Source organism: Ursus arctos, unplaced genomic scaffold, assembly GCF_023065955.2.
Source record: "Ursus arctos isolate Adak ecotype North America unplaced genomic scaffold, UrsArc2.0 scaffold_5, whole genome shotgun sequence".
Lineage (NCBI taxonomy): Eukaryota > Metazoa > Chordata > Mammalia > Carnivora > Ursidae > Ursus > Ursus arctos.
Window position 1 is genome coordinate 68,614,391 of NW_026623067.1, and position 25,272 is coordinate 68,639,662.

At 37.2% G+C, this 25,272-nt stretch overlaps 1 protein-coding gene and 1 non-coding gene across 2 annotated transcripts; both read left to right on the plus strand.

The window, feature by feature from the left end:
- Window positions 1–16,106: 16,106 nt before the first annotated feature.
- LOC113255131 (cytochrome c oxidase subunit 7C, mitochondrial) lies at window positions 16,107–19,427 on the plus strand. Its single transcript, XM_026498662.4, has 3 exons — window positions 16,107–16,335; window positions 17,294–17,437; window positions 18,240–19,427. The coding sequence occupies exons 1-2, from the start codon at window positions 16,261–16,263 to the stop codon at window positions 17,408–17,410; spliced, it is 192 nt and encodes a 63-aa protein (XP_026354447.1). The 5' UTR covers window positions 16,107–16,260; the 3' UTR covers window positions 17,411–17,437; window positions 18,240–19,427.
- On the plus strand, window positions 18,076–18,138 carry LOC113255428 (small nucleolar RNA Z39). Its single transcript, XR_003316301.1, has one exon. It is a non-coding gene; the product is annotated as a small nucleolar RNA Z39 (small nucleolar RNA).
- Window positions 19,428–25,272: the final 5,845 nt, after the last annotated feature.

Consider the following 25,272-nt stretch of genomic DNA (forward strand, 5'->3'; position numbering starts at 1 on the left):
TTAGGGAGTGGTCATTGTAGAACTCTGCCAGATTGTTGACTGCTGCAACTTCTCCTTCCTGTATCATTTGAGCACTAATTCATACCCAACTGTATTCATCCTTACCTACTATATAAATATCAAATTAAAGGGCGAGACAATTCATATTAGCCTAATGGAGTGTCCAGTGACCAAATTTTCTCAGATTTCTGGGCAAAAGAGTTGTATTCCTTTTTTTTTTAAGATTTTATTTATTTTTGTGAGAGAGAGAAAGAGAGCAAGCAGAAGTGGAGGAAGAAGTGCAGAGGAAGAAGCAGACTCCCTGATGAGCAGTGAGACTGACACAGGGCTCTGTTCCAGGACCCTGGAATCATGACCTAAGCCAAAGGCAGACACTTAACTGACTGAGCCACCTAGGCTCCCCAAGGGTCGTGTTCCTAATATCCACAAGTTTCTGCCATAAAATTATACCGGAATATGAAAGTAAAAGCATTAGAGTCCTAGAGGCATCTCCAAAGGGTGGATAAAGAGATGAAATAATGAAATTACTATAATAAAATAACGAAAGAAGGACTAAAGTTTCTCTACCCGTAAAATTGCAAGTTCCATAGGTTTTTATTTAAAAGCCCAGACTCTGGAGTTAAACTGAATTCAAAACTCATGTAGACTCTGCCACTTAGGAGCAGAATAATTTTAAGCAACCAGTGTTCTGGAAAGATCAGTTTTCTTTGAACAGTGGAACCATTTTTTTTCCAATTTCACATTGATTTTTTTAAATTAATGTCAACTGTTTTTTTTTTAATTATTATTTTTTAAAACAATAGCACAAAAATGTTTCGAGGGAGCAGTCTCATAATCTGATGACCTGAAATACAGTTAAGCCATACCACAAATGAATTCCTGTTAACAACACACACAAAAAAATTTTAAGGACAATAAAAGGAAAAGGACAAAGAAAGAAAAAAAGGTTGAGAAAGAGGAAAGCAATGAGATTTCAAGTGAAAACATACTGTATTAGATAGCTAAGGCTTGTTAGTAGGATACATTGTTGAAGCAGGGCAGCAGACTAGTCTTACTGTCTTTGTTACTGTTTTTTAAGCAGTTAACCACTAATGTACAGGCCCCGCAGCAGTTACCACTGACTTCCCACATGTCCAAAATGAACAAGGAGAAGCCAGTGTTGATACTGTCATGAAGAAGTTTAATGGACTATCAAAAAACAAAAACCATTTTTAGCAGAATAACTTTTTCAGAAAAGACTAGCTGAAAATCTTTTCATTTCTATTGCCTCACCTATATGCACTTCAGGGTTCTTTAAAGTCATCTTTAAAAAAAAAGAAAAAAATAATGTGTATCAGTTTCTTTTATTTAATGTGGCTATAAAGATACTTGACCAAAAAAAAAAAAAAATTTGACCAAACCTCATTCTAGATATATTCAAAAAGAAAAAGCTAAGAATCCTGTTAAACAATGTGATATTTCTGCTTCATCCTTACTATTGTATTCTGTAAATATAAGGCAGGGGTATAATAAGAAGAATTCAACTGATGTTACTGTTTATAATATTATGGATACAAGAAATTGGATGTACTGGTAAAATACTGTGTCTCCACTTGTATTAATAATATGAATGCAGGGGTGCCTGGCTAGTTCAGTTGACAGAACTTGTGATTCTTGATCTTGGGGTTGTGAGTTCAAGCCCCACATTGGACATAGAGATTACTTAAAAACAATATTAAAACAATAATAATATGAATGGATATAAACATTTGACTGACAAATATAAAAGTAAAGCATTTTACCTCTGAAAATTGCTATTTTAAGGATAATAATATTAGAACAAATCCATCAGGGCACCTGGGTGGCTCAGTCGGTTAAGCATCTGCCTTCAGCTCAGATCATGATCTCAGGGTCCTGGGATCGAGCCCTGCATCAGGCTTTCTGCTCAGTACGGAGCCTGCTTCTCCCTCTCCCTCTGCAGCTCCCCCTGCTTGTGCACGCTCTCTCTCTGTCAAATAAGTAAATAAAATCTTAAAAAAAAAAAAAATCCATCAAAATTCAGTGTGGATTTTTACTATGTCAGTCTTTGAAGGTTGGCATCTTCCCTCACACTTTACTGCACTGTCAGTGGGAAGTAGAGTGTTTTATTGGCTTCTGAAGAAAAGGCAGCATTCTAAACAGGAATAATGGTTGGCACACTTTTTTAAAAATAATGAGCAGCTTATTTGCCATTAAGACAAGAAAATTGCTATTTCAGACAGTCATCACTTGTAACTCTAATTGCAGGCATTCTAAAATGTCTGTTTAGGAAAATTACCTCTGGTATATTTCTGGACTACTTTGAGATATATAAATTACAGATTTACGAAATTTTTTCTAGGGAACTAATCAATTGTAGATAAATACAGCTCGATCAACAATTCAAAATACAAAGTAGCTACACTAACTTTAAAGACAGTAAGTATATTTTATTCCATTACCTGTGCTTAATGTTTGTTTTAAAACAGCTCAGATATATGTGTGACAGAACTTAACTCAGTGCCTCATTCCAGAAATAACTGCACAATTTAATGAAGGAATGATTCAATGAATGAATTTACAAAATAGTTAAACAACTAGTAGAGAACATTTATAGAGTCAAACATAGGTAGTTTATTAAAGGACTGATTTAGAACTATTTTTTCGGTTAAATTTTTTTGTTAATTTATTTATTTGAGAGAGTGAGAGAGAGAGAGAGAGCATGAGAGGGGGGAGGGTCAGAGGGAGAAGCAGAATCCCCACAGAGCAGGGAGCCTGACACAGGACTCGATCCAGGGACTCCAGGATCATGAGCTAAGCCGAAGGCAGTCGCTTATAGTTTTTCATTTAAAATGTAAATCTTTATTGTGTCAAAATCTTTCTGCCTAGTGTCATCTCTTTTATGGGGAATGGCTGCCGAGGCTTGACATTCTTTCTATCAGCGACCACAGCATGTTATGATTACCTTATCACTTACTGAACTTTGTTATAATTATTTATATTTTGTGTATTCTACCAGGCTGTAACCTACCTTAGAGCCAAGAGTATTCCTAGTAACTGAGCACTATGCCTAATATCTGGCATTGTACCACATTATATGCATTAAAATGTTTTGAATGAGTTAATGAACAAGCTCATCAGGAATGGAATGAGTGACTTGGTATAGACACTGGGAGGGTCAAGGAAAGCTGCTCTCAGGATACAGCAGTCTTTCTTAAAGTGAGGAAACTTTCACCAAGCAGTGGATACCAGGGACATGGTTTAGGCAACCATAGGCAAAGACATGAACACTGGAATCTGAAAATTGTTCAGTATGTCAGTAATTCAGTATATCTAAAAACCAAATGCAGGAGGCAACGGGTAACTTAGACACATCTTGCAATCAATGCTGTTGGTGCCCTGGCCAGATCCCCTCCACTTTTCTGGTGTTCCACTGTTACGGCTTAAACTGTGCCTCACAGAAAATAGGTTGATGTCCCAGTATCTGTGAAAATGACCTTATTTGGAAATAAGGTCTTTGCAGATGCAATCAAGTTAAATGAGGCCATTAGGCTGAGCCTACTACAACTGATTTCCTTTTTAAAAGAGGGAAATTTGGGGGGCGCCTGGGTGGCTCAGTCGTTAAGCGTCTGCCTTTGGCTCAGGGCGTGATCCTGGCGTTCTGGGATCGAGCCCCGCATCACGCTCCTCTGCTGGGAGCCTGCTCCTTCCTCTCCCACTCCCCCTGCTTGTGTTCCCTCTCTCGCTGGCTGTCTCTCTCTGTAGAATAAATAAATAAAATCTTAAAAAAAAAAAAAAAGAGGGAAATTTGGGTAGCACACACAGGAAGAATGTCATGTGACAACAGAAACCCACACACAGGAAGATATGACTGATCCCAAAAGCAGTGGCAGCACCCCACTTCCAGATACCGAATTCTGTTCCAGTGATGTACCGATGCATAAAAAACAGCCCCAAATTTAGTGGTGTAAACAACCATTTTATTATGCCCATAGAAGTTAGATGCACTCCAGAATAAAGTTTCGTTATGACATCCCTGCAGACCCTGATGTTTAAGAACCACATTTGTGCCTTCCTACAAAGTGACTGGGTTTCATTATCAGGGACAGACTACTGGGCTGGGTGGACTAGTGGTCCCACCAATTTGAAAGTTCTTTTTGGCTGTAGCTTGTATCTCTACATCTATTTCTCTTTTACCCTTAGAAGACAGAATTTAATAATCAGCAAGAAAACCTGAAATCTGCATTGCTGGCAGAGAACACATATTCCTACTACAAAAATTCTGCTTTTCTTCCTATAGTTAATTTTTTGCTTAATCTCTCTAGATTATTTTATAGTTCAAAGTTACACACAGTTGTAATTAAAATCCAGTAAAACATCAATCATTCTTTATGATTTCTGGTACCACTTATGCACACATAGGCAAGAATATTCACAGACAGCAGACTGGGCATTTTTTAATGTGCTAGTAAAAAGAAAGAGAATGCTAAGGTAATATTAGCCATTTTCTTTCCTTCATTTACATTTTTTATTAGTTCTGACATTTTCTGTGTACTATACAATATAAAATAAGCATTTTAATTCAATTGGTTAAAAGTATTGATATTGATTAGTAAAAATCACAATTTAGGTAATCAAGTGTTGAACATCTTCCAAAATATTCTCTTCTACCTTCTGGCCACAAAAGAATAAACTTCAAAGAAGCACTGAAATTACCTCTGTTTTCACTGGGCTGCCTAAAGCCAGTATACATTTACGAATATAATGGAATTGAGTTTTTATAATTTATTTTTATTAACATATAACGTATTCGTTTCAAGGGTACAGGTCTGTGATTCGTCAGCTTTACACAATGGAATTAAGTTTTTAAAGTTATACAATTTGGAAAATTTTTCTTTAGTCCATTCATGTTTTAATTACTTAATCCATCTCTTTGTTAAAAAAAAAAGTCACTCATACTTAAGGAAATAAATGTTTGTTTTAAATAAACAAAATATGAGGCTAATAAATAAGATAATGAAATTTCACACTTTATTCTTTCTGTTTCGGTACTGAAGCACCTGTCAGCCTATCTTATTTTCAAGTACACAAAACACATCACAGATTTTGTTAATAAAATCTAAGAAGGGGCAAACAAGTTTAAGCAACATCATCCTTTTTTTCTTAGCAACTGAAAATCAACAAACAGAAACCGTAGCATTGGTCTCTTATAGACTAATTGTTATTCAAAGAAAAGCTATACATTGTTATGAAATTTTAGGTAAAGCTAGAAACCTTCTATGTACTCCCATTTTACAAATAGCTAGTTATTAGTAAATATCTAAAATTATCGTATCCTATTTAAGAAAAATTAACTGTTTCTTATTGTTTGATCACTTCCTCTTTCAAAACGAATTTTTAGATTTAATTTTTGTTCATTATTTTGTAAATTATGTTTTAAAAATTCATAATGTGCTTATTGCTACAGGCACCAAAGTGAAGTGAAATGGAGCATTAAGGCTTGTGCCACAATCTATTTCCTTGTGTCAGTTATCTGTATATTTCACAAGCAAAAGATTTGACCTAAATCCCATATTTCGTTGTGGTTACTTTTTGATATTTGAAGATTATTCCATTATTTCCTTAAAGTCATCTTGTATACTATAACCAAGCTTAATATGCTACACATTATTAAAGATATATATAGCATTTTCTTGAAAATTTGACTTTAAATGTTTACATTTGTTTTTTCTGACATATCCAAATTTTCCTTACATTATTATGAGCGTAACTGCCACATTAATAAAATCACATACCATTATACTACTATATCTAACATTATCTACTACATGCACAAATAGAATCACTAATACAAAAAAGGTGCTAAAATTGTAAAATTTTAGCATGGATGCCTTAAATTTCTCTTTGAAATTATATTTGTACAGTAGTATGTTTGAAAGGGGTAAAAATGATTTAATAATGCCAGAAACAATAAAATTTTGTGAAAAAGTAATAAAATAGAGCATGTTTTCTTGTATTTTCAAGTTGAACATACCTTTCTACTAATATGGAAGAATTGAAACTGTTATTTAGAAATTATTATTGAATATGTTAATTTCAAATACCCAAAAAAAATTATAATCTAAGATATAATATGTAAACTATATAGTTGCACACATGCCCAGGAAAGAAATTTATCTAGAAACTTCCATGACTTCATAAAATGTACATGGTACAGAAATCACTCGAATATTTTAAATTTTGTCCATAATAGTCTGTCCTAATTGAACAAAACAAAGAATCTTCCTCTTCTTCATGTTGTCTGAAATTCTCTGTAGAAGCATCATTTCTTTTACTTAGACTTTGATTCTTGCTAACTTGCAAAGTCTTCCGAGACATTAGCACTCTAATATAATGTCAACTGTTTACATATTTAAAAGATACTAATTTTAGATCTCATAAAAGCCCGTTTTCCCAGAGAGAGTGTGTTGTGAGTTTCTTGAGTCTTGGAGAGGAACATGCAGAAGAGAAGAGTCACTGTGTCGTAGGAACAGGAGTAGAGCTCTGAAACTAAAAGACTGGGGTGCCTGAGTGGCTCAGGAGGTTAACTGTCTGCCTTTGACTCATGTCATGATCCTGGGGTCCCAGGATCGAGGAGGAGTCCCAGGATCCAGCCCTGCGTGGGGCTCCCTGCTCAGTGGGGTGTCGGCTCCCTCTCCCTCTGCACCCCCCACCCTGTCTCTTGTTCCCTCTCTCTTTCTCTCTCATTCATTCTCTCTCTCTTCAATAAATAAATGAATAAAACCTTAAAAAAGAAAAAAAGAGCTGAAAGACTAAGGGCACCATTTTTCTACCTAAGAATTGTGTTTAATGTAGGTACTGTGCTCCTGTAGAACCAGGTGTGACCTTGAAATCAGAGGCTAGAAAATCAAGTATAAAGTTTTTAACTTTCTTAGAGCAATGCAGAGGGAATGTTTTCCTTTCTTCCTTCCAGTTGGACTCAGAGAGAAATAACCAGCTATTGTCTGCCCTGAGATACTCAAAACAGTCAGCACTGCAACACTGAGCAGCTCTCTGTGCATGGATGAGGAAAAGAGTATTCAGCCTGGTGTCTAGACCCTTCCTGCTTCTACATATTTAAAACATTCTGGTCTTTTTTTTTTTTTTCTTTCTACCCTATCCTGTTAAATGCTGAGTCCCTTGAAAAGAGAGAAAAAGAAGTTCAAAGACAATTCTCAGATTCTGGACTGGGATGACCAGAAAATGAAACGACATTAATGAAAAGAAAATTGGGAGGAAGAGTAGATTTGTGGTGCAGGATGGAGTTGCACCAACATAACACGTTCACTTTTACACACACTGTCTGTAGTGCTATTATGACTTCATAGGGGAGTTTATTAAAACTCTTCAATGATGGCGGCATTACAGAAGTCAGGTTAAGTACAGAAGGTAGAGGGCATTGCTTTCAAAAAGAAGATGACCAGTTTGGCATCTAAGAGGGAAAGGAATAAGAACTTTTCTTCCTATTATCATTATCAAATCACCTTGTCAGACCTTTTAAGTTTTTATGATTCAAACTTTGGAATCTAGCATATTATTTTCCTGATATATTTTAATTTGGCATCCTTAATCTTTAACCCCTGTTTCTGTCATTTCTTTCCTAGAATTACAAATCATTTGAAGTTGCAAAGTGATTTGAACATTGGATCTGTATATTTTCAACAAATTCTCATGGTTCACATGAGAAAGAGAGAGAGAAAGGGAAAAATCTTTTCCAGAACAAAATTATGCAATTATGCATATGTTTATAATTTGTCATCTTGCCTGTTGATCTAACCACTCTCTTTAATCCAATTGGTGCTTCCAGGAATCAATCCCCCCCGCCCCTGCCAACCTTTCCTAGGTAATCTTGCCTTCTAGAAAGTTCCTGGATTGTGAATTTAAGTCAAATTCTTCTGTATATCTAAGCCTTTGTCTCTAAGTTTAGAATCAAAGATTTTACTTTCCTTTTGAGAATGGTAGGAAGTACCGGGATTTTTTTATTCCGCTGTAGTCACGTTTGTCTACTTCCCCAGTATATGCACAAGACAGCTCTGAGAAGTGAATGTAATTCACATCAGTTATTTTACTTCACACAGTAAAAACCCGTGTCCTGGGAAAAGAACTTTGTTTTATAATAATTTTTTATTATAACTTTTAATTCATCACCTGTTTTTTATTCACCATAAATTACCTTTAACTCTACCCTCTCCTATCATTTCCTTCCTTCAGGATAGGATTTCTACAGCAGGAATGCAAAGAGAAAGAGGGGGGAAAAAACACCTCCAATTTCTGCTTATGAGTTTCTGAAAAGACTTTGGAAAATACCAAGTGACACAATAGTTTGAGCTCTAGGGATTTTGGATCTTGCTTCCCTGAATACTAAGTGTCAAAAGCTACGTTAATGCTGATAGCTGTGGAATAAGAATACAAAATTCAGACTTGTTCAGCAACGACTTCAAAACTTTTCCAAGTTGATAATAACCTATACATCTACAAATAACACAGTAATAATAAAAATAACCTACACTTCAATAGTCCTCACATTCAAGGTTTCTTGCATCATTCAGGTTCTTCTCACAACAATGAACGATATTCTAATGTCCTCGTTAAGTAAGAGAGGTGTTCTGTCTCACATTTTTATATTCTCTTTTTAACAATTTGCTATTTATCTTTAATGAACTGTAGTAGATGTTTTTAATCCAATGCTCTGTTTAACTTTGTTAGTCAAAAAGTGCATGAGGTCTGAGTACGGAGCTCCGTCATAGCTCTTCCAGACAAGGACAGTGAGAAAACTAGGAAACTATCAGAGACAGAATGTCTGGGGTTTTTCCTTCTAAGGATGGTCTTCCTCATGGCCCCAGTCAAGGAAGAAGTTCCTTCCCAGTCAAATGATGATAGAATTTCCTAAGGGAACTGATTTTAAAAATACCTTACATGAAAAGCTGGGAAATGTGTGATCAGTGACCCACGAGGCCAGGAGGGTAGGAGTGCCTTGATGGCCTGGGTGGCTTGACAAGGTATCTTTGGGACATATGAGCATAGATTTTGCAACCTTAATACAAAAGCTGATGATAGCAAGTATGAGGAAAGTAGGAGTGATCCCACAAGAGGGAAAAACAGCAGCACAATCAGTGGTATGGAAGTAATAATAACAGCTGCTATGTATTGAGCATTGCTACTTGCCAGATAGAGTGCTAAGCACACATGTTCATTTAATTAAAAACTAATTGTCTATTTTAAAGGTAGAACTAAGGATAGGTTCATTACCTTCTAAATGAGTGGCTCTCAGAGAACACAGATTCACAAGATAGGAATAAAACAAAAGCGAGCTTTACTATCACTTCCCATCTGCCCTTGATACAGTGTGGAACAGAGGGGAGGATCAATGGAAGCTTATAAATGTTCAACACTGCAGGCAGTGGATAGCACACACTGCTGACAGAAAAGGGAGTGGGCACTCTGCCAGCAGACTGCACGATGCTAAACAGTTGGCCCTTCTCTCGTTGAGAAGGGTGAGTCATTGCAGCTCTCCAGATGGATCTCAGCAAGTGCAGAAGGACTGGATTAGACCAAGTGTATGTTCTGTTGACTCATGCTGCTGTGAAGAGATAGCCATAGGGCAGTGGTTTTCAACCCAGAACAATTTTGCGAGCAGAGAGGACTTTTGGTAACATCTGGAGACAAATTTGGTTGTCACAACTTCAGAGGGGAAATGCTACTAGCATCTAGTGGGTAGATGCCAAAAATGTAGCTAAGCATCCTGTAAATGTGCAGGACATTACCCTCAAGAAAGAATTATCTAGCCCATACTGTAAATTGTCCCCTGTTGAAAAAACTTTGCAGTAGAGTCAAATTATATAGGACTGTGTGCAGTTTGGGCTTTAATTAAGAATATCCAGGCATCAAAGATTAGGGTGCTCAGAAGCAATTAACAAGTCAGTCCTCTTAAAGTATTATTTCATTGTTAAAAGTAAATTATGGGTGATTGAAATGTTCTCTATTTTAATTGTGGCATTGGTTAACAAGTGTATACAGTTGTCAAACTCACTGAACAGCCTGCTCAAAATTGACATGTTTTATTGCACATTACTAATGCCTCAATAATGTGGATTTGAAAAACTAAATCATAATCTCACACTCAAAACAAAGTAGTTGTATTTAAATTGAAACTGCCACATAATTTGTTCATTGTTTTCAGCAAACATTTCAAGGAGTTTCTCTATGGAGGATTCTTAGGATGGATACATAAGGGATAAGAAAAAAACAAAACTTGCTGCACTTAGAGAGCTTACACTCTAATAGAACATGAACTTCTTTGTATTTCAGACCTGTATACTTCAGACCATTGAGGAAGAAAGTTAATTAAAAAGTGACATATGTCACAGGGAATTTGCTAACGTAACACTTTGAAGCAGCATATATTTCAATTAATCCTTCTTGTAACGCTATAAAGTAGGTAACATTATTGCCCTACTTGAAAGATGAAAAAAGATCATGCAACTTGCCCAAAGCTAAATAATTAGGGTAGATTGTGAATTTGAATCGGTGTTAGTCTGATTCCAGGTGATAATATATTGCCTGGAGTGTGCAACTCTGGGGAAATGTGCAAGAACAAGAGATTATAGAACAATTATGACAATTTACAACCACTTTAGCCAAGTTCCAAGAATATATATAACCCCTGGAAATCGAATTCTTATAGAGGCACTCTATAAGATTTCAGCAAGAAACTAGGTCTCTGGAGAGGGGATGCTATATGTTCAACCAAAGCATTTCCAGTTTCCTCTAGGACACACAGAAATCTCAACTCCTCAGACCCCCTGCATCTGGATGGTAGCACATGATTGATTCAGATAATAGAATTTGGGTAAAAGCAGTGCATGCCACCTACTGACCTGGTCCCTGAACAATCCTGTGTGAGCCTCTTTCTCTTTCTTAGCATGGTGGCAGGCACGGTCAGTCCAGAGGTTTGAGCAGAGCACAAGAGGATGACGACACTTGAATTACCATGTGGAAGATCATATGCTGAACATCTGAATCAGACTGTGACTTAGAAAAAAAAAACTTCATTGTAATAAACCATTAAAATTTGGGGGATCATTTGTTATGTTAGCTAGCTTTAGTTACCTTATCAAGCCCAGGCTCCAAAGAGCAAAGAGAAAAACTGACAAAGTAAGTAATACTACAACAACTTGCTATGTGAGAAAAATGTATGATTTATTAGTTTATTTACATGGCTGATATTGTTCCAGAAAACATTTGAGGTATAGAACAAAGACACATACTATATAACAAGATAAAATAAATTTAAAATTGGGGAGGAAAGTGAAACAAGAGAAAATAAATTGAAAAAAGAAGATGGAGCTGGGAGTGAAGTAAACATAATAGATCCATCGTCTCCACTAAAGGTGGGTCACACATTTGGCTCTAAGGATCCTAGGAACCAGTACAAGGAGAAAATTACAATGAAGACTGTTATTCACAGTACTCATAAGGCAAAAGCAAGTCAGCTACCCAGGAAAAGCATGTTTATTCTAGTTCTAAGACCAGAGAAAAATTTGTCCTGTGGGTCCTCATAAAAATGACGATGTGAAATATATTGAAACACATCCTCAAAGGAAAAAAAAAAATCTCCACAGTAAACCCTGCAATGAGATTCGTAAGCCTGATATTTATAATATCCCTTAGTACAAAGTAGTGAGAAGATGCTGAGCACAACTCACGTTCAGTGACACAGTTTTAGAAGACTGTTCAGTGAGGGTCTAACTTAAATTGAGAGATGTGAAGAGAACTGGAAATGAAGCCTAACCCACTTTGTGTAATAATTTTATAATTACTTGAAACGTTTAAAAGAACTGTTTGGTGAGTTCGGTAATAATTTACTCAACTGCAGAAATATTCTCAAGAAATACACATTTTTCGTAATTGTAAGTTCAAGCTGAAAAGCCAAATACAAAAACTCTTACAGCATAAACAGACACATCTTGATGGACTGTATTAACCATATAGTTGCCAGCCCACTGTCTAGAGGAACAGAGTGCCTGTGACCTGATTCCTGCGATCTCACCTGAAAGATCAAAATATAGCAGCAGCTTATATGCACTGATCAGCAGTAATGGGCCTGGTTATAAATCAAGATTTCCAGATGCTCCTTATCTGCACAATTCTTTACAATCATCACATGTAACGTAACAAAGCTGGTTCTACTCTCATGTATCTCCTCTGTTTTTCTTCTACTCTAACAAAAAAGGATTTTTTAGAATGATGCATCAAATTGGTTTTCAAAATCCCCTTCCTCGTTTAAATTATGTTTCCCTAAAATAAGTAAATAAAACTATTTAATCACTTAGTATCCCAGTTATAGAAACAACCAGGAGATGCCGTGGGGAATTTAAAGAAACCTGCTCAAAGCAGTAACAACAAGTTCCATGCAAGTTAAGTCAGGATGGAGATGAAACATGAATATAACTAGAATCAGTGATTTTCAAATTAAGAAATGTTAGTTTCTGTATTCATTTTGTAAAAATATATCTACCTATACTTGGCAATTCTCAATGACAAATAATTATATTACTGTTGCAGGGTTGCAGGGTTCTTGTCTCACAGAGTCAAAGAATAAATCTCGCTGAAAAAAGGGTGAAGTGAAAGTTTACTAAGTAAAGGTGAGAACAGAAAGGAAAGAAAAGGAGCTCTCTAGATGAAAGGGGTCCCAAATGGGTTGCCACTGAGGGCTTTTAAGCTCAGTCTTTTATAGAAAACTGACCAGGGAACTTGGTAAATATCTTGTCCCTAACATTAGGACAAACAAGGTGGATTTGTAAATATTATGAAAATATCTTGTCTATATTTAGAACAAACAAGGTGGATTTGTTATGTTCCCTTCTCTCTGGTTAACATCTTGTTTGTAACATTTCTCCACATCCAGGATTTCTGTGAGCCTGATTATGGAGCCCACTGTGTGACCCTAGTCACATCGCCCCCTACCCGTCTCTCCCTACCTAGCCTTTGGCTGTCTCTTACTCACTATCCAAAAAATGGATCGTTTTTAAACCTACAATAAAATTGCAATAAGAAACATGAAATACTTTTAAGGAAAAAAGTGGTATTCAAAAGCAGTGAAACAAAAGGAAGAGTAAAATATACAGCTTGATCAAGTAAGCATTTTTTTGGCAGAACTTTTTCATCCAGTTGGTCATCACCAAATCATTCAGAAGGCTGGCAGAATATTTTCCAACCCTCATTGCCACAGTGGAATTACATTTTGTCTTTTCCTAAAACCAGGTGTTATTTTTCCCCTACAAATGTAAAATTTCAAATAAAAGCTAACACCGAGTTCTGACTTTAATTCTGCAGTATGAGAAATTCTGAAAACTTAAGACCAAAAGAAACATATTAACTTGAGTTTTTCAACATAGGACAGAAACATAATTTCTTCACTAAACAATCTATTTCTAAATAAACTCTAACCTAGTTCTTAAAATCCTATATAGTAGCTGTTGAGAGAAATGACAAATATTATACTTTAATTTTTAGAAATACTGTTCTATATAATGTAATTTCAGTCTCCAAAGACTCCTATGAGTCTAGAAAGTACACTGCTCACTCTATGATATACACCCTACTCACTACTTAAAATAATTGGATTTTATTTTTAAAATATAACTTTGGAGTAAACCTCATGTCCCTAAAGATGTTTCCTATTTTGTACCAATATGTGAAATGTCTCATTTCTCTTGAAATTCATTTTATAGCAAAAGAGTATCATACTGAATCAAAAGTTTCTCTAGGGCGATTCACATTTTTCTTGCCAACTATTATGACCGGATTTAGATTGTTAGGCTACATGTATAAGAAACTGTGCATGATACTAGTTACAGGTTTGTACTCCTGTATTACAAACTACCCCAAAACTTAGCAACTTAAAACAGTCATTTATTATTTTCTTTTATAGTTCTGGAGGCTGATGGGTTCAGCTGGGTAATTCTTGTTTAATGTAACTCATAAAACTGTAGGCAAATCATGACCGTAGCTGGTATCACCGAAAGGGTTCTTTACTCATATATCTGGCGCCCAGGCTGGGGGATGGCAAGAAGAGCCAGGGGAGGATCTGGTCTATTTTTGCCCCTAAATGTTCCCCGCCTTTCCCCCATGTGGCTTCTCTAAATGGTTAGCTTGGACTCCCTTATAGTCCCGGTATTCTTGGGGTAGTTAGACTTCTTACATGGTGGCTGACTTCTCTCAAGAAAACATTCCAAGTTGCCTGAATGGAAACTGCAAGGCTTTTGATAAGCCAGACTCAGAAGTCTCAGAAGGTTACTCTGTTGCATTCTATTGGTCAAGCAGGTCACTAAAGTCAAGAGGAGGGGACTTAAATCCCACCTCTCAAAGGGGAAGAGTTACAAAGATACTGTGGCCATCTTTAATTTACCTCAATACCTGTTCAAAAATGGAAGATTGCCAAATTTCTTTAAAGTTTTTCTTTGCTCCATAGCAAATGTTAAGAGATGGAAATTAGGGCGCCTGGGTGGCACAGCGGTTAAGGGTCTGCCTTCAGCTCAGGGCGTGATCCCGGCGTTCTGGGATCGAGCCCCACATCAGGCTCCTCTGCTATGAGCCTGCTTCTTCCTCTCCCACTCCCCCTGCTTGTGTTCCCTCTCTTGCTGGCTATCTCTATCTCTGTTGAATAAATAAATAAAATCTTAAAAAAAAAAAAAGCTATGTAAGATTAAAGCATATATTTTATACCAGTTTTCAAAGCAAGATTTCATTTACTACTGCTGTATAAATGAGCCATCTGAGACAATATATGCTCTCCCACAGATGAATAACATAAAACTTAGGTTGGTAGGACCCTTCACAATCTATTCTAATACCACTTTCCCAGCCTCATGTATCAGTGGTTTCTTCCTGATTCCCACTAGTCAAAGATCACCAGGAACATACTTATAATTAAACAAGCTAGGCTTATTACTCACTGCATTAAGGGAGACCGAATACCCTGAGGAACCATGGGCATCTCAGCAAAAAAAAAGATGTCAAGAGTTACAAAATTTGGGCTTATTTTCTCTTACTTTTCTATCTTACTAAATTTCACTTGGAAGAAAGACTAATCCAAGGTTAAGGTAGTAATTGGTAAAGACGTGGGAACTCATCATATTAGACTGGATATGGTGATGTTTGGTCATTTTTGTTACTTGAACAATGTTCATGTTTTGTCTATGTTCAGATATGATAAAGGAGTGAGCTTACTCTTCTCTTGATCCATCACTGACACAGAGTAACTTTGTGTAATGCTGATGTTCTTTCAAATTGTTAACATTCACAACACCAATTCCCAGTCCAGGCTAACTCCAGATGTAAGAGGCTGCTTTTCTCTTTCACACTCCGAATATGTCATACCCATACCGGCCTTGACTTTGCTCTGCTCTTCTAATTCTGATCCATTCAGTGACCTATATTTTCAAGCATCCTTCCCTTAGCCCTTCAACTCGGTTTTCTGACATCCTTTGTACTGCTTATGTTTGGTTACTTGCGTTTATGCTTTGTTTCCTCGGATACGATCACAGCCTACCTCCCTCTCAGTGCTGGCAGAGTACTGCAAATTACAGGTACCTATGAGATATATATATATGATATATATATATCATATATATATATATAATATATATATCATATATATATCATATATATGATATATATATAATATATTTCGTATATATATGATATATATATAATATATATTATGTATATATTATATATATATCAATCACCAAAAAAAGGAAAGGGAAAGGTTTATTTTTGTGTTTCATAAATTCGGGGAAACTGCGTTACTAAATTCAGAAAAATCGTTCTGGAATCCGGTCCCAAAAATCCTGACAAGAATTCAGGTTTGAATAAATCATTACCGGAAAGAAACGCGGTAGGTTCTCGTCCTTCCGGTCCCCTAACCTCCCGCCACCGCTCCCCTCGCACCCGCCTCCACTGGCCGGCTCGCCCGTCAGACTACATTTCCCATAATCCTTCAGAGCTGACAAGGCGGTGCGATGTTATAAACTACAATTCCCACAATCCTTGGGTCCCACCATCTTGTCTCATTTTCCGCGGTCTGTCCGCATTTCCCATCTTCCCTTTCGACTCCTACACACCAAGGAACAAGGTCGCGAAAAGAGGAGGTGTCGGTGTGGTCCTCCGATTTCTACCGTTTTAGGGCTCTGCGCCTTTCGCAGAACTTCCAACAGCGCTATGTTGGGACAGAGCATCCGGAGGTTCACAACCTCTGTGGTGCGTAGGAGCCACTATGAGGAGGGCCCAGGGAAGGTTAGTATGTAAGGGGCCCAGCTTCGTTGGGGGAGGGGGCACTTGGCTGCGACTCGCTGAATTCCAAGGCCTCAAAGGAGGCCGTGGAGAGGGAGATAGGAAGCCGAAAATGTGAGCGGTTTCGTCGAGTAGCATTCCAGTTTCCCATTGAACTAGGGCCAAAGCTCAGGACCCTGGCTGCGCGCCGTCGCGGTGGAGAGGAATGAGTAGGAAGAGCCGTAGGCACTACCCCGCCCTAGTGCTCCCCTCTGCGTCCTCCAGGATCTGGAGGGTCCTTGAGGCCAAGGCTGCAGGTATTTGTGCCTTACGCTGTACTAGAGGTCACCGGACTCGGAGTGAAGGTCGTTGGAAACAAGATGTGAGGCCTGTAGCTGTGAGTCCAGCCTTCTCTAACTAGTTGACTAAATTCGAAGTATTAAACCTCTTTAGGTTGTGTTTAGCTTCAGGTGTAAATAGATTAAATCGAGTAATTAGTAGTAAGTACTCCAATGATCGAGGCCTAGTAGTAAAGGGCTGAGAAAGGGTTTTACATGGTAAGGCTTCTTGGTTATGAAAAAGTCAAACTTCGTAGTGCATTTAACATTGCCGTGTGCCTTTATTAGGTGGCTAGTTTCTAACCAGTCGTAAACTAGAACAATGCATTCTATTTATAAAATAACTCTCCTGGAGATTAAAATTTTTCGATTTTCTAAAATAAAGAAAACTTAGCACCGTCTTACACCTGACTTGCTAGGACCACTGCCTGGTGCTCAGTAAACCCCAGTTATTTTTTTACCGTGTAGTGTTACGTGTGAAGATCATGGGATGTCAAGCATAATGATGTTTTAAAAGATGGTATATGGCATACATAACCTGATTATGTAAAAAAATATTAGCATTCCCGGTGTACTTACATAGTCTATAAAATCAGATGATTTGAAGTTCCATTTTTGTTGCTTGCTCTTTTTTTCCCCAACAGAATTTGCCATTTTCAGTGGAAAACAAGTGGCGGCTACTACTTATGATGACTTTGTTCTTTGGATCTGGATTTGCTGCACCTTTTTTTATAGTAAGACACCAACTGCTTAAGAAATAAGGATGTTTTGATTAATCCATTAAACAGGTAATTAATAGATTTCTAATCTTCCCTAAGCAAAGTTTTCACTTATATTTCTTTCTTCCTCCCCTCCCTCCACCCCCAGTCTCACACACACAGTGTAGGGCTATTTCTGAAGTTAGTGTAGATGTGGCATTGGTGCAGGCAGGTTGATAAACCTATAGACAGATGTTTCTTTGTCTGAAAACCAGTTTTTTATTGGATACTACTGTTGTCAGACACACTACATTAATCTCATTTCATTACCTAGCAAGCCTGTGAGGTGGGTGACTTAACGCGATCTAAGACACAAAGATGTTAAGTTGCCCAGTAGCTAGTGATGGTGAACCAGCATTTTTACCCAGTCTTGTTCCACAGTTCACACTCCTAACCAGGTAGAGTTCTGGTTAGACTGTCTTGAGGGCAATATATGTCTGTATATGCGGGAACCAATCTTGTGTGTGGGAACGGTAGCAGATAACTTTGTGTGAGAAGAAAAGATTGATTTAGCTTAATTGTAATCAGAATTTTCCTCAAAGCAACATTACGGGAAGCTCTGTGGGCTGATGAGGATAAATTCCAAAAATACGTTTGGAAAGAAAATACTTTGTCTTAATTTATAAGGGAAATGATTTATCCAAGTGATCCACAGTGGAAAGACTTCGGTACATATGATGAAGCAAATCAGTATGAATAAAGTCGTGATACTGTAAACGCTTTCTGATGTACCAGTCGTAAACTGATAAACAATATGTTAGTGAAACTACATGATCTCTTTTTAATGAATGAGACGTTTTAAATGCCACTAACTTTTTGTCTTTATTTGCAGATGTCGAAAGGAACATTTTAAGAGATGCAGTCTCTTTGAAAAATGGATCAAAATCTTGAACATACTCAATATGTTTGTAAATAAACTTATGGCATGAATCCTTAATGCCTTTTCTCTGAAAAGTGGAATGTAATAATTGTGCTTGCTTTTTTATTTGGGAAATATTCCAGGGTCAGTTTATTTTGTCAAAATATGTGTCTGATTTAGCCTGTTTCTTGTTTTTAGATTTTGAGGTTTTATTTAATTTTTGATTACTAGGTCAGGACCTTTTCGGTAATTTATGTTATATAAAATGCAAACTTGACTTTGTTGACCCATAGTAATTTTTTTATTTGAAAACATGGAAGAAGTGTACTTTTAGTTTTCTTTACTTTGAAGCAGTAAAATAGTTTTTCTTTATGAGTGATAATTAATCCTGAGGAAAACCAGTAGTGTATACAGAGTGAAGTCCCAAGAGTTGTTTTTTCTCCAGACCTGTGATCTAAAACTAAAATTTTGCCTTGATAAATTTGCTACTGACCAATATTAGTCTTGTTTAGACTAAATAAAAGTAGAATATTTGAAATGAAATGTAATAGCATGTAAGACAGAATATGGAAATATTCCAAGTATATTCTGAAATTTTAGTAGAAATGGACTGAAAGATGGCTCTGATTAGTAATGGTATCAGTGACTCAAATTTATATTATGGGTAGTGAAATGCTGCTAGTTGCATAAAATAGAATGACTTAGTTCCTAGGGCTTTGTAGGGGGCAGAAAAAAGGTAGTTGCTGAATGTTTTAGTCCTAGTTCAGTCACACTGGTGTTAAAAGAACGCTGCTGTAAAGCAGAGGTAAACTGGTGGTCCATTTGAGCTCTCAACTTTTTGGTGGTTAGGGGTGCTGTAGTTTTTAAATCAATATTTAAAAACTAGAGTAGTTACAAGAAAGTGGATTCTTGAAAAATCACTCTAGGTGGTTCTACATCCTTTAATAGAACAAAACCGCTGCCTAAATTAGTCCTCACCATAACATTAGATTTCCTGTATACCCCCAGTGTTAAAAACTGCTGATTTGCTGGAACCTTAAAAACTTTTTTTTTCTCTCAGTTTGTGACTGGACTTATCTTGACACTCTTCAATAACTGTGCAATAACTACTTAAATATGGATATATAATTAAATTTTTATGACTGACCAGCTTATTCCCTATACTTGCATGTCACTGTTTTTTTGATTATCCACTGATGAATCAGATGTCATTCCGTGTTTATGGAACATTAAGGTGTTTTCTACTTTTGGGAAGGTAAAAACCAGAGTTTAGTGTTCATAAAATGATTTCAAATTCTTGGTTCAAATCTCTGCTTTTAAATTACAATTTTAGCTGTCCTCGTTTTTTTTCGAGGAAATGGGAATAGAACCTATCTTGTATTGTTTTCAGAATCAGTAAGACATAAAAACATTTTAGTTTCTGGCAAGTCTTAAATGATTTTTTTTTCTGAAGTAAAATACATCATGTATCAGATGTTGCTATTACCAGCAAGGTCTAGGTAGAAAACATCTGATTTATTAAATTTGTCTTCCTCAGTTAAAGTATTTGAGGATTTTCCGTGAATGAGGGAAAAAAATGCTCGCCTGTCCTGGGAGAGGTGCACAAATCGCCCCATCATAAGGCTTCAGCTAGCTGGGTCTTACGCATGCATAAGTATATTGAGTGGTAGAGGCCAGGTAATGGTTCAGTTTCTGTATTTGGGTTCTCCAGAGAAACAACCAACTAGATATGTATACACACATTTGTTTTAAGGAGTTAGCTCATGTGATAGTGGAGCTGTGACATCCAAAATGTGATGGGGATAGTGCTGAAGGCTGGAGACCCAGGGAAGAATTGGTATTCCAGTCCAAAGCTGTCTGTCGGCAGAATTTCCTCTTCCAGGGGCGACTGCCTAGCTCAGTCACTACAGTATGTATGCAACTCCTGATCTTGGGATTGTAAATTAGAGCCCCATGTTGGGTGTAGAAATTACTTAAAATCTTAAAAGTCCTCTTTCAGGGAAGTCAGTCTTTTTCTGTTAAGGTCTTCAACTGATTGCATGAGGCTAACCCACATATGGAGAATAATCACCTGTACTGAAACTCCTTCAATTTAAATGTTAATCTCCAAAAAACACCTTCACAGAAATATCCAGAAAAATATTTGACCAAATATATGGACACATGGCTCAGTCAAGTTGACATTAACCATGACAGGGATGCCTGGGTGGCTCAGCTGGTTAAGCGCCTGCCTTTGGCTCGGGTCATGATCCCAGGGTCCTTGGATGGAATGCTGCGTCTGGCCCCTTGCTCAGCAGGCAGCCTGCTTCTCTGCCTGCCACTCCCCCTGCTTGTGCTCTCTTTCTGACAAAATCTTAAAATTAACAGCTATGACAGTTTCAGACAGGCATGTGGTTTTTAAAGAAAACCACAATTATTCCATAATCAAGATTTGGCCACCCTGAAGGAAAGAAAAATACCCATATCTTGCTACAGAGGCAGAACAGTTATGGGTTCAGGACTAAGACTTGTTTGGATTCTAAGACAGGCTTTGATCACTTTCTTCAACAATAGCCTGCCTCAGTTCCTGTTTCAGAGTATCTAGTTGTAAAATTAAAAGTGAAAGTAGGTCTAAATTTAGGCAAATTTCTTTAGGCTCCTGCTGTACAACACTATAAACAAGTGAGGTGGAAGAAATCAAGTGGACATTGTTAAAATTGTTCACGTTGGTCCCAAAGCCATCCTGCAGTTACAGGTTGGTGTTTTCAGTTATTCCAGCTACAGTTCTAAACAGCTGTCCAGCAGGTACTTCAGCCTTACCATGTCCAGGAATGCCTGGATGCATATAGTAAACTGTCGCCATCAGTAAAATTCCAGGTCCTTAGCATGTCATTTAGTCATTTCCCTCCAATTTCAGCCTCACCCTGAACATACAGCTCTAGTTTTATATAGCACGTCCAAGTCTGAGTTCAGGTGCCACGTTTTCTGTAAAGCTTTCTCCTGCTGGTTCCTCCCCATTAGACCAAACACATTACACGTAAGTCTCTAATACCTTGTAAACAGCTTTATAATTACCTCAGCATGTACTGTAATTACTGATTTCCTTCCCTATCTCTCACCAGCCTATGCTCTTTCCGAGACCAGGGAGACTATTACTTATTCATGTATCCTGCCTGCATGTATAATTTAGTGAGTGGTCAATGAACATTTATCGAATGGAAGCCAAGAATGATAAAACTACTTAAAGAGAGCAAATCCTAGGCCTAATCTACACACCAAAATGGTTTATGTCTCAGTGTTTTCTGGATAAAAATGAATTTTTCCCAAATAACTTGCTGAGCTGGTTTTGTCAACCAAATGTATATTAAAGTAATCCAATTATTGCAGACTAAGTAAGAGGAGTTTGTACCAAAATGTAACTAAACTGTGCCACTACCCGCACTGCTTAGTCCATCTAAGCAACGTAGGCAGTGCTCTAAGACAAAACTGATGAAAATAAGTGTGTTGACTTATGTTCTAGCTATGGATCTTGTTTTACCTCACACAAGAAATAGATCTCAGTGGATTTAAGGGCCCTCTATCTTACTCAGCCTGTTGTTCCTAACCTCGCCCTTTGTCATATGATGGCCGCCATAATTTCAGGCATCCCATACAGATTTGACAATATCCAGCAAGAAAAATTGCAGTTTCAAGTTATTTTTAAGAGTGAAGAAAGATTGCCTAGAAACCCACCACTCACTGGGCACAAGGGTCATGTATTCATTCCTAAATACAACACTAGCAAGGGGAATGGCTGACACCATAGCTACTAGGTTTGAGTAATTAGGATTTTCTCCCAAGTCTTCCATGGGAAGAGTGGACACTGAAACACATCTGTTTTCTACCGGAAAGGGAAAAGAAAGTGGCTATTGATGTGTGAAAGACAGTGTCTACTGCAACTAGGCTGTATAATACAGCTTCCAACTTACGATGGTTTGACTTAAGATTTTTTTTACTGTGATCGTGAAGAGCGATAGGAATTTGTTAGAAACTAGAATACTTACAGGTTTTGAATTTTGATCTTTTCCCAGGCTAGCAATAGGCGGTAGGATACTATCTTGTGATGCTGGGCAGCAGCAGAGAGCCACAGTTCCCAGTCAGCCACGCAATCACCAGGGTAAACAACCAATAAACTTATAACAACCGTACTGTTTTTCACTTTCAGTACAGTAGTCAATAAACTACATGAAATATTCAACAATTATAAAAAAGGCTTTATGTTAGATGATTTTGCCCAGTATAGGCTAATGCGAGTGTTCTGAGCGTGTTTGAGGTACGCTAGGCTAAGCTATGATTTTCTTTAAGTTAAATGCATTTTCAACTTAAAGATATTTTCTACTTAAAATGCATTTATCAGGATGTAACCCCATCATAAGGAAAATCTGTATACTGAGAAGAGGACCCAAATGTCAAAATGTAACAAACTTTTTATTTTGGTGTATCCAATAAATAAAGGTCTTTAGATTATAACCAGATAAGGTGATTATAGGAAAGAGGAGAAATAGTATTGTGGGTTTTTTTTTTTTTTTCTATCTCTTTTGAATAGAAAATAATTTCTCTATGGTAAATAGTGGAAGCTTTTACATGACTCATACTCTGCCTCATCAAAACTTCTAAAAAAAATTTGGGGGTGCCTGGGTGGCTCAGTTAGTTAAGCATCTGTCTTTGGCTCAGGTCATGATCCCAGGGTCCTGCGACTGAGCCCCTCATCAGGTCCCTACTCAGCCGGAAGTCTACTTCTCTCTCTCTCCCTCTGCCTCTCCCCCGGCTTGTGCTCTCTCACTCATTTGCTCGCTTGCTCTCTTTCTCAAATAAATAAATAAATTATTTAAGAAAAATTTTATCCATTATGAAATAATATTTTGTTCTCCCAGCTATTGAAATTTTATAGATCAAAAGGAAGATAGCCACTTTTTATATATTTAACATTAATACAATGAAGATTTTTTTTAGTGAACATATAATTTAATTTATAGTTGATTTTGGACGACTTCTTGAACTCATATTTGAATATGGGTACAAGCTGTTTGGTCTTTCCCTAACCTGGTATAGTAGTCGTTAGGATTTTTCACAAGCACGCCAATTCTTCTGTGTGCATTGGCAGGATTGAACTCTCTCTCGTTCGCTTTGACAAATGAAAATATGAGCAGAAGTCATCTGTTACTTCTTCATGGAAGCTTAAAAAAGACAGTGAACAATTCATCAAGTTCCCTTCTCATGCTACAAGGATAGAGCCTCCATTAGCCTGGGTTCCTGAGAGACTAGTGAGTACAGCATTTGTCAAATGTATAGAATGTGAAAGAAACTTGCATTGCGTTAAGCCTCTGGGGTTAGGATTGTTACTGCAGCAAAACTCGGCCTACCTTCAATGGAATATTTGTGTACTTCATATGACCTTGAAAAAGATGACCTCTCTGTGTCTCTGATTCTTCCATTGTAGAATTCCATGTCAACTCAATTGGGGTGACTGGGTGGCTTAGTCAGTTAAGCATCTAACTCTTGATTTCAGCTCAGGTCATGATCTCAGGATTTTAAGATTGAGCCCAGTGCAGGGCTCCCTGCTCAGTAGGGAGTCTGCTTGAGATTCTCTCTCTCCCTCTGCTCCTCCCTCCACCCCCCACCCCCCGACTCTCAGGTGCCCACGCTAGTCCACTCTCTCTCTCTCTTTCTTAAATAAATACATCTTTATAAAATGAATTGTATCTACAATTACAAATATGAGTACTACACAAAAGCCTGACTAGGTTAGTAAGGAAAAAATCTTCTTAGCACTTCCCATATGTGGACAGGGGCCAGAATGATATATTTAGATAGGTGGAGTAAGATGAACTTAATTGGATTTAACAACATTTCCAAGTATATGAGGAGCCAGTCTAGGAAATTCTCTCCTGATGCCTACTAATAGGAGATGGTCAGTTAAATATCTTAACCCTAATTTGCTCTAATTAATATTATAAAAATTTCCCATACATTATGTTCTAAGAGCTTTTCTCACTGCAGTTCTACCTATAAACTGTAGTGAGAAATCTCTGTTCATGCTCAAACTCTCTTGCTAACTACCAAAATCCATCACATGTTCCCCAGACAGTATATGTTAAGTTGAACCATATAAAATTACCAGTGTTTCACATTTTGACCTAGAAGATGGCAATTTCTGATGGTTCAGTGCTCATGGTTTCCCTTTTCAGCTACTGGACCACTCATGGAGTTTCTTCCCTCCATACATGTTAACAGGGAAGCCAATGGATTTTCCCACAACCAGAGAGTAAATGGTTTGTCTGCGTGCAGTATAGCAGAACTGAAACTTTAACCTGGGTATTTTATCCCCATTATATAATATATAATATATATGTTATATATATCATACTATCATTATTTTATTACCAATTAAAAAACAGGATAATCTAGAATTCTCAAATGTTGCTTTTTCCCTAACAGTCTGAGCTTTTGGGGACACTGCTCCCAATTACAGTACAAAAAATACTTTCTCAGGCACACAGTAGTGATGTGAGGAGTGAACCATCAAGAAAGAATTCTTGAGACATTTTTGGTACAAAAAGGTAAGTTTTTATTAAAGCACAGGGACAGGACCCATGGGCAGAAAGAACGGCACTGTGATTGTGAGTAGTGATTGATTATATACTTTTAAGTTGGGGCTAGAGATAAAGGAAATTTCTAAAGGAATTTTCTTAAGTTAGAAAGACTTAACAGGATCCTGGGGATCTAGCTACTGTCAAGTTAAGGTTGCTTTTTGCCTCTAGCAAAGAATTAGCAGTAAGGCAGTTGTGAGTTCCTTGAGGAATGTCACACTCTGCCTGTCTCAGGTGTTTATCAATGGGCCGCAAGTAGTAAGGAAATTTAATTTTATCTACATTTCTTTTGCCTTTTTTCTCCTCATCAGTAGGACGAGTTTACAGCAAGAATCTGGCTTGCAATTTTTTCCCTTATGGGATTTAATATGAATTGTCTGAAAAAAATTCTCTGGATT

Excerpts from the sequence above, each read along its gene's own strand:
- LOC113255131 (XM_026498662.4), top strand. The coding sequence starts at position 16,261 with ATGTTGGGACAGAGCATCCGGAGGTTCACAACCTCTGTGGTGCGTAGG. Across the intron at positions 16,336-17,293 it reads ATGAGGAGGGCCCAGGGAAG|AATTTGCCATTTTCAGTGGA; the intron begins GTTAGTATGTAA and ends TTTCCCCAACAG.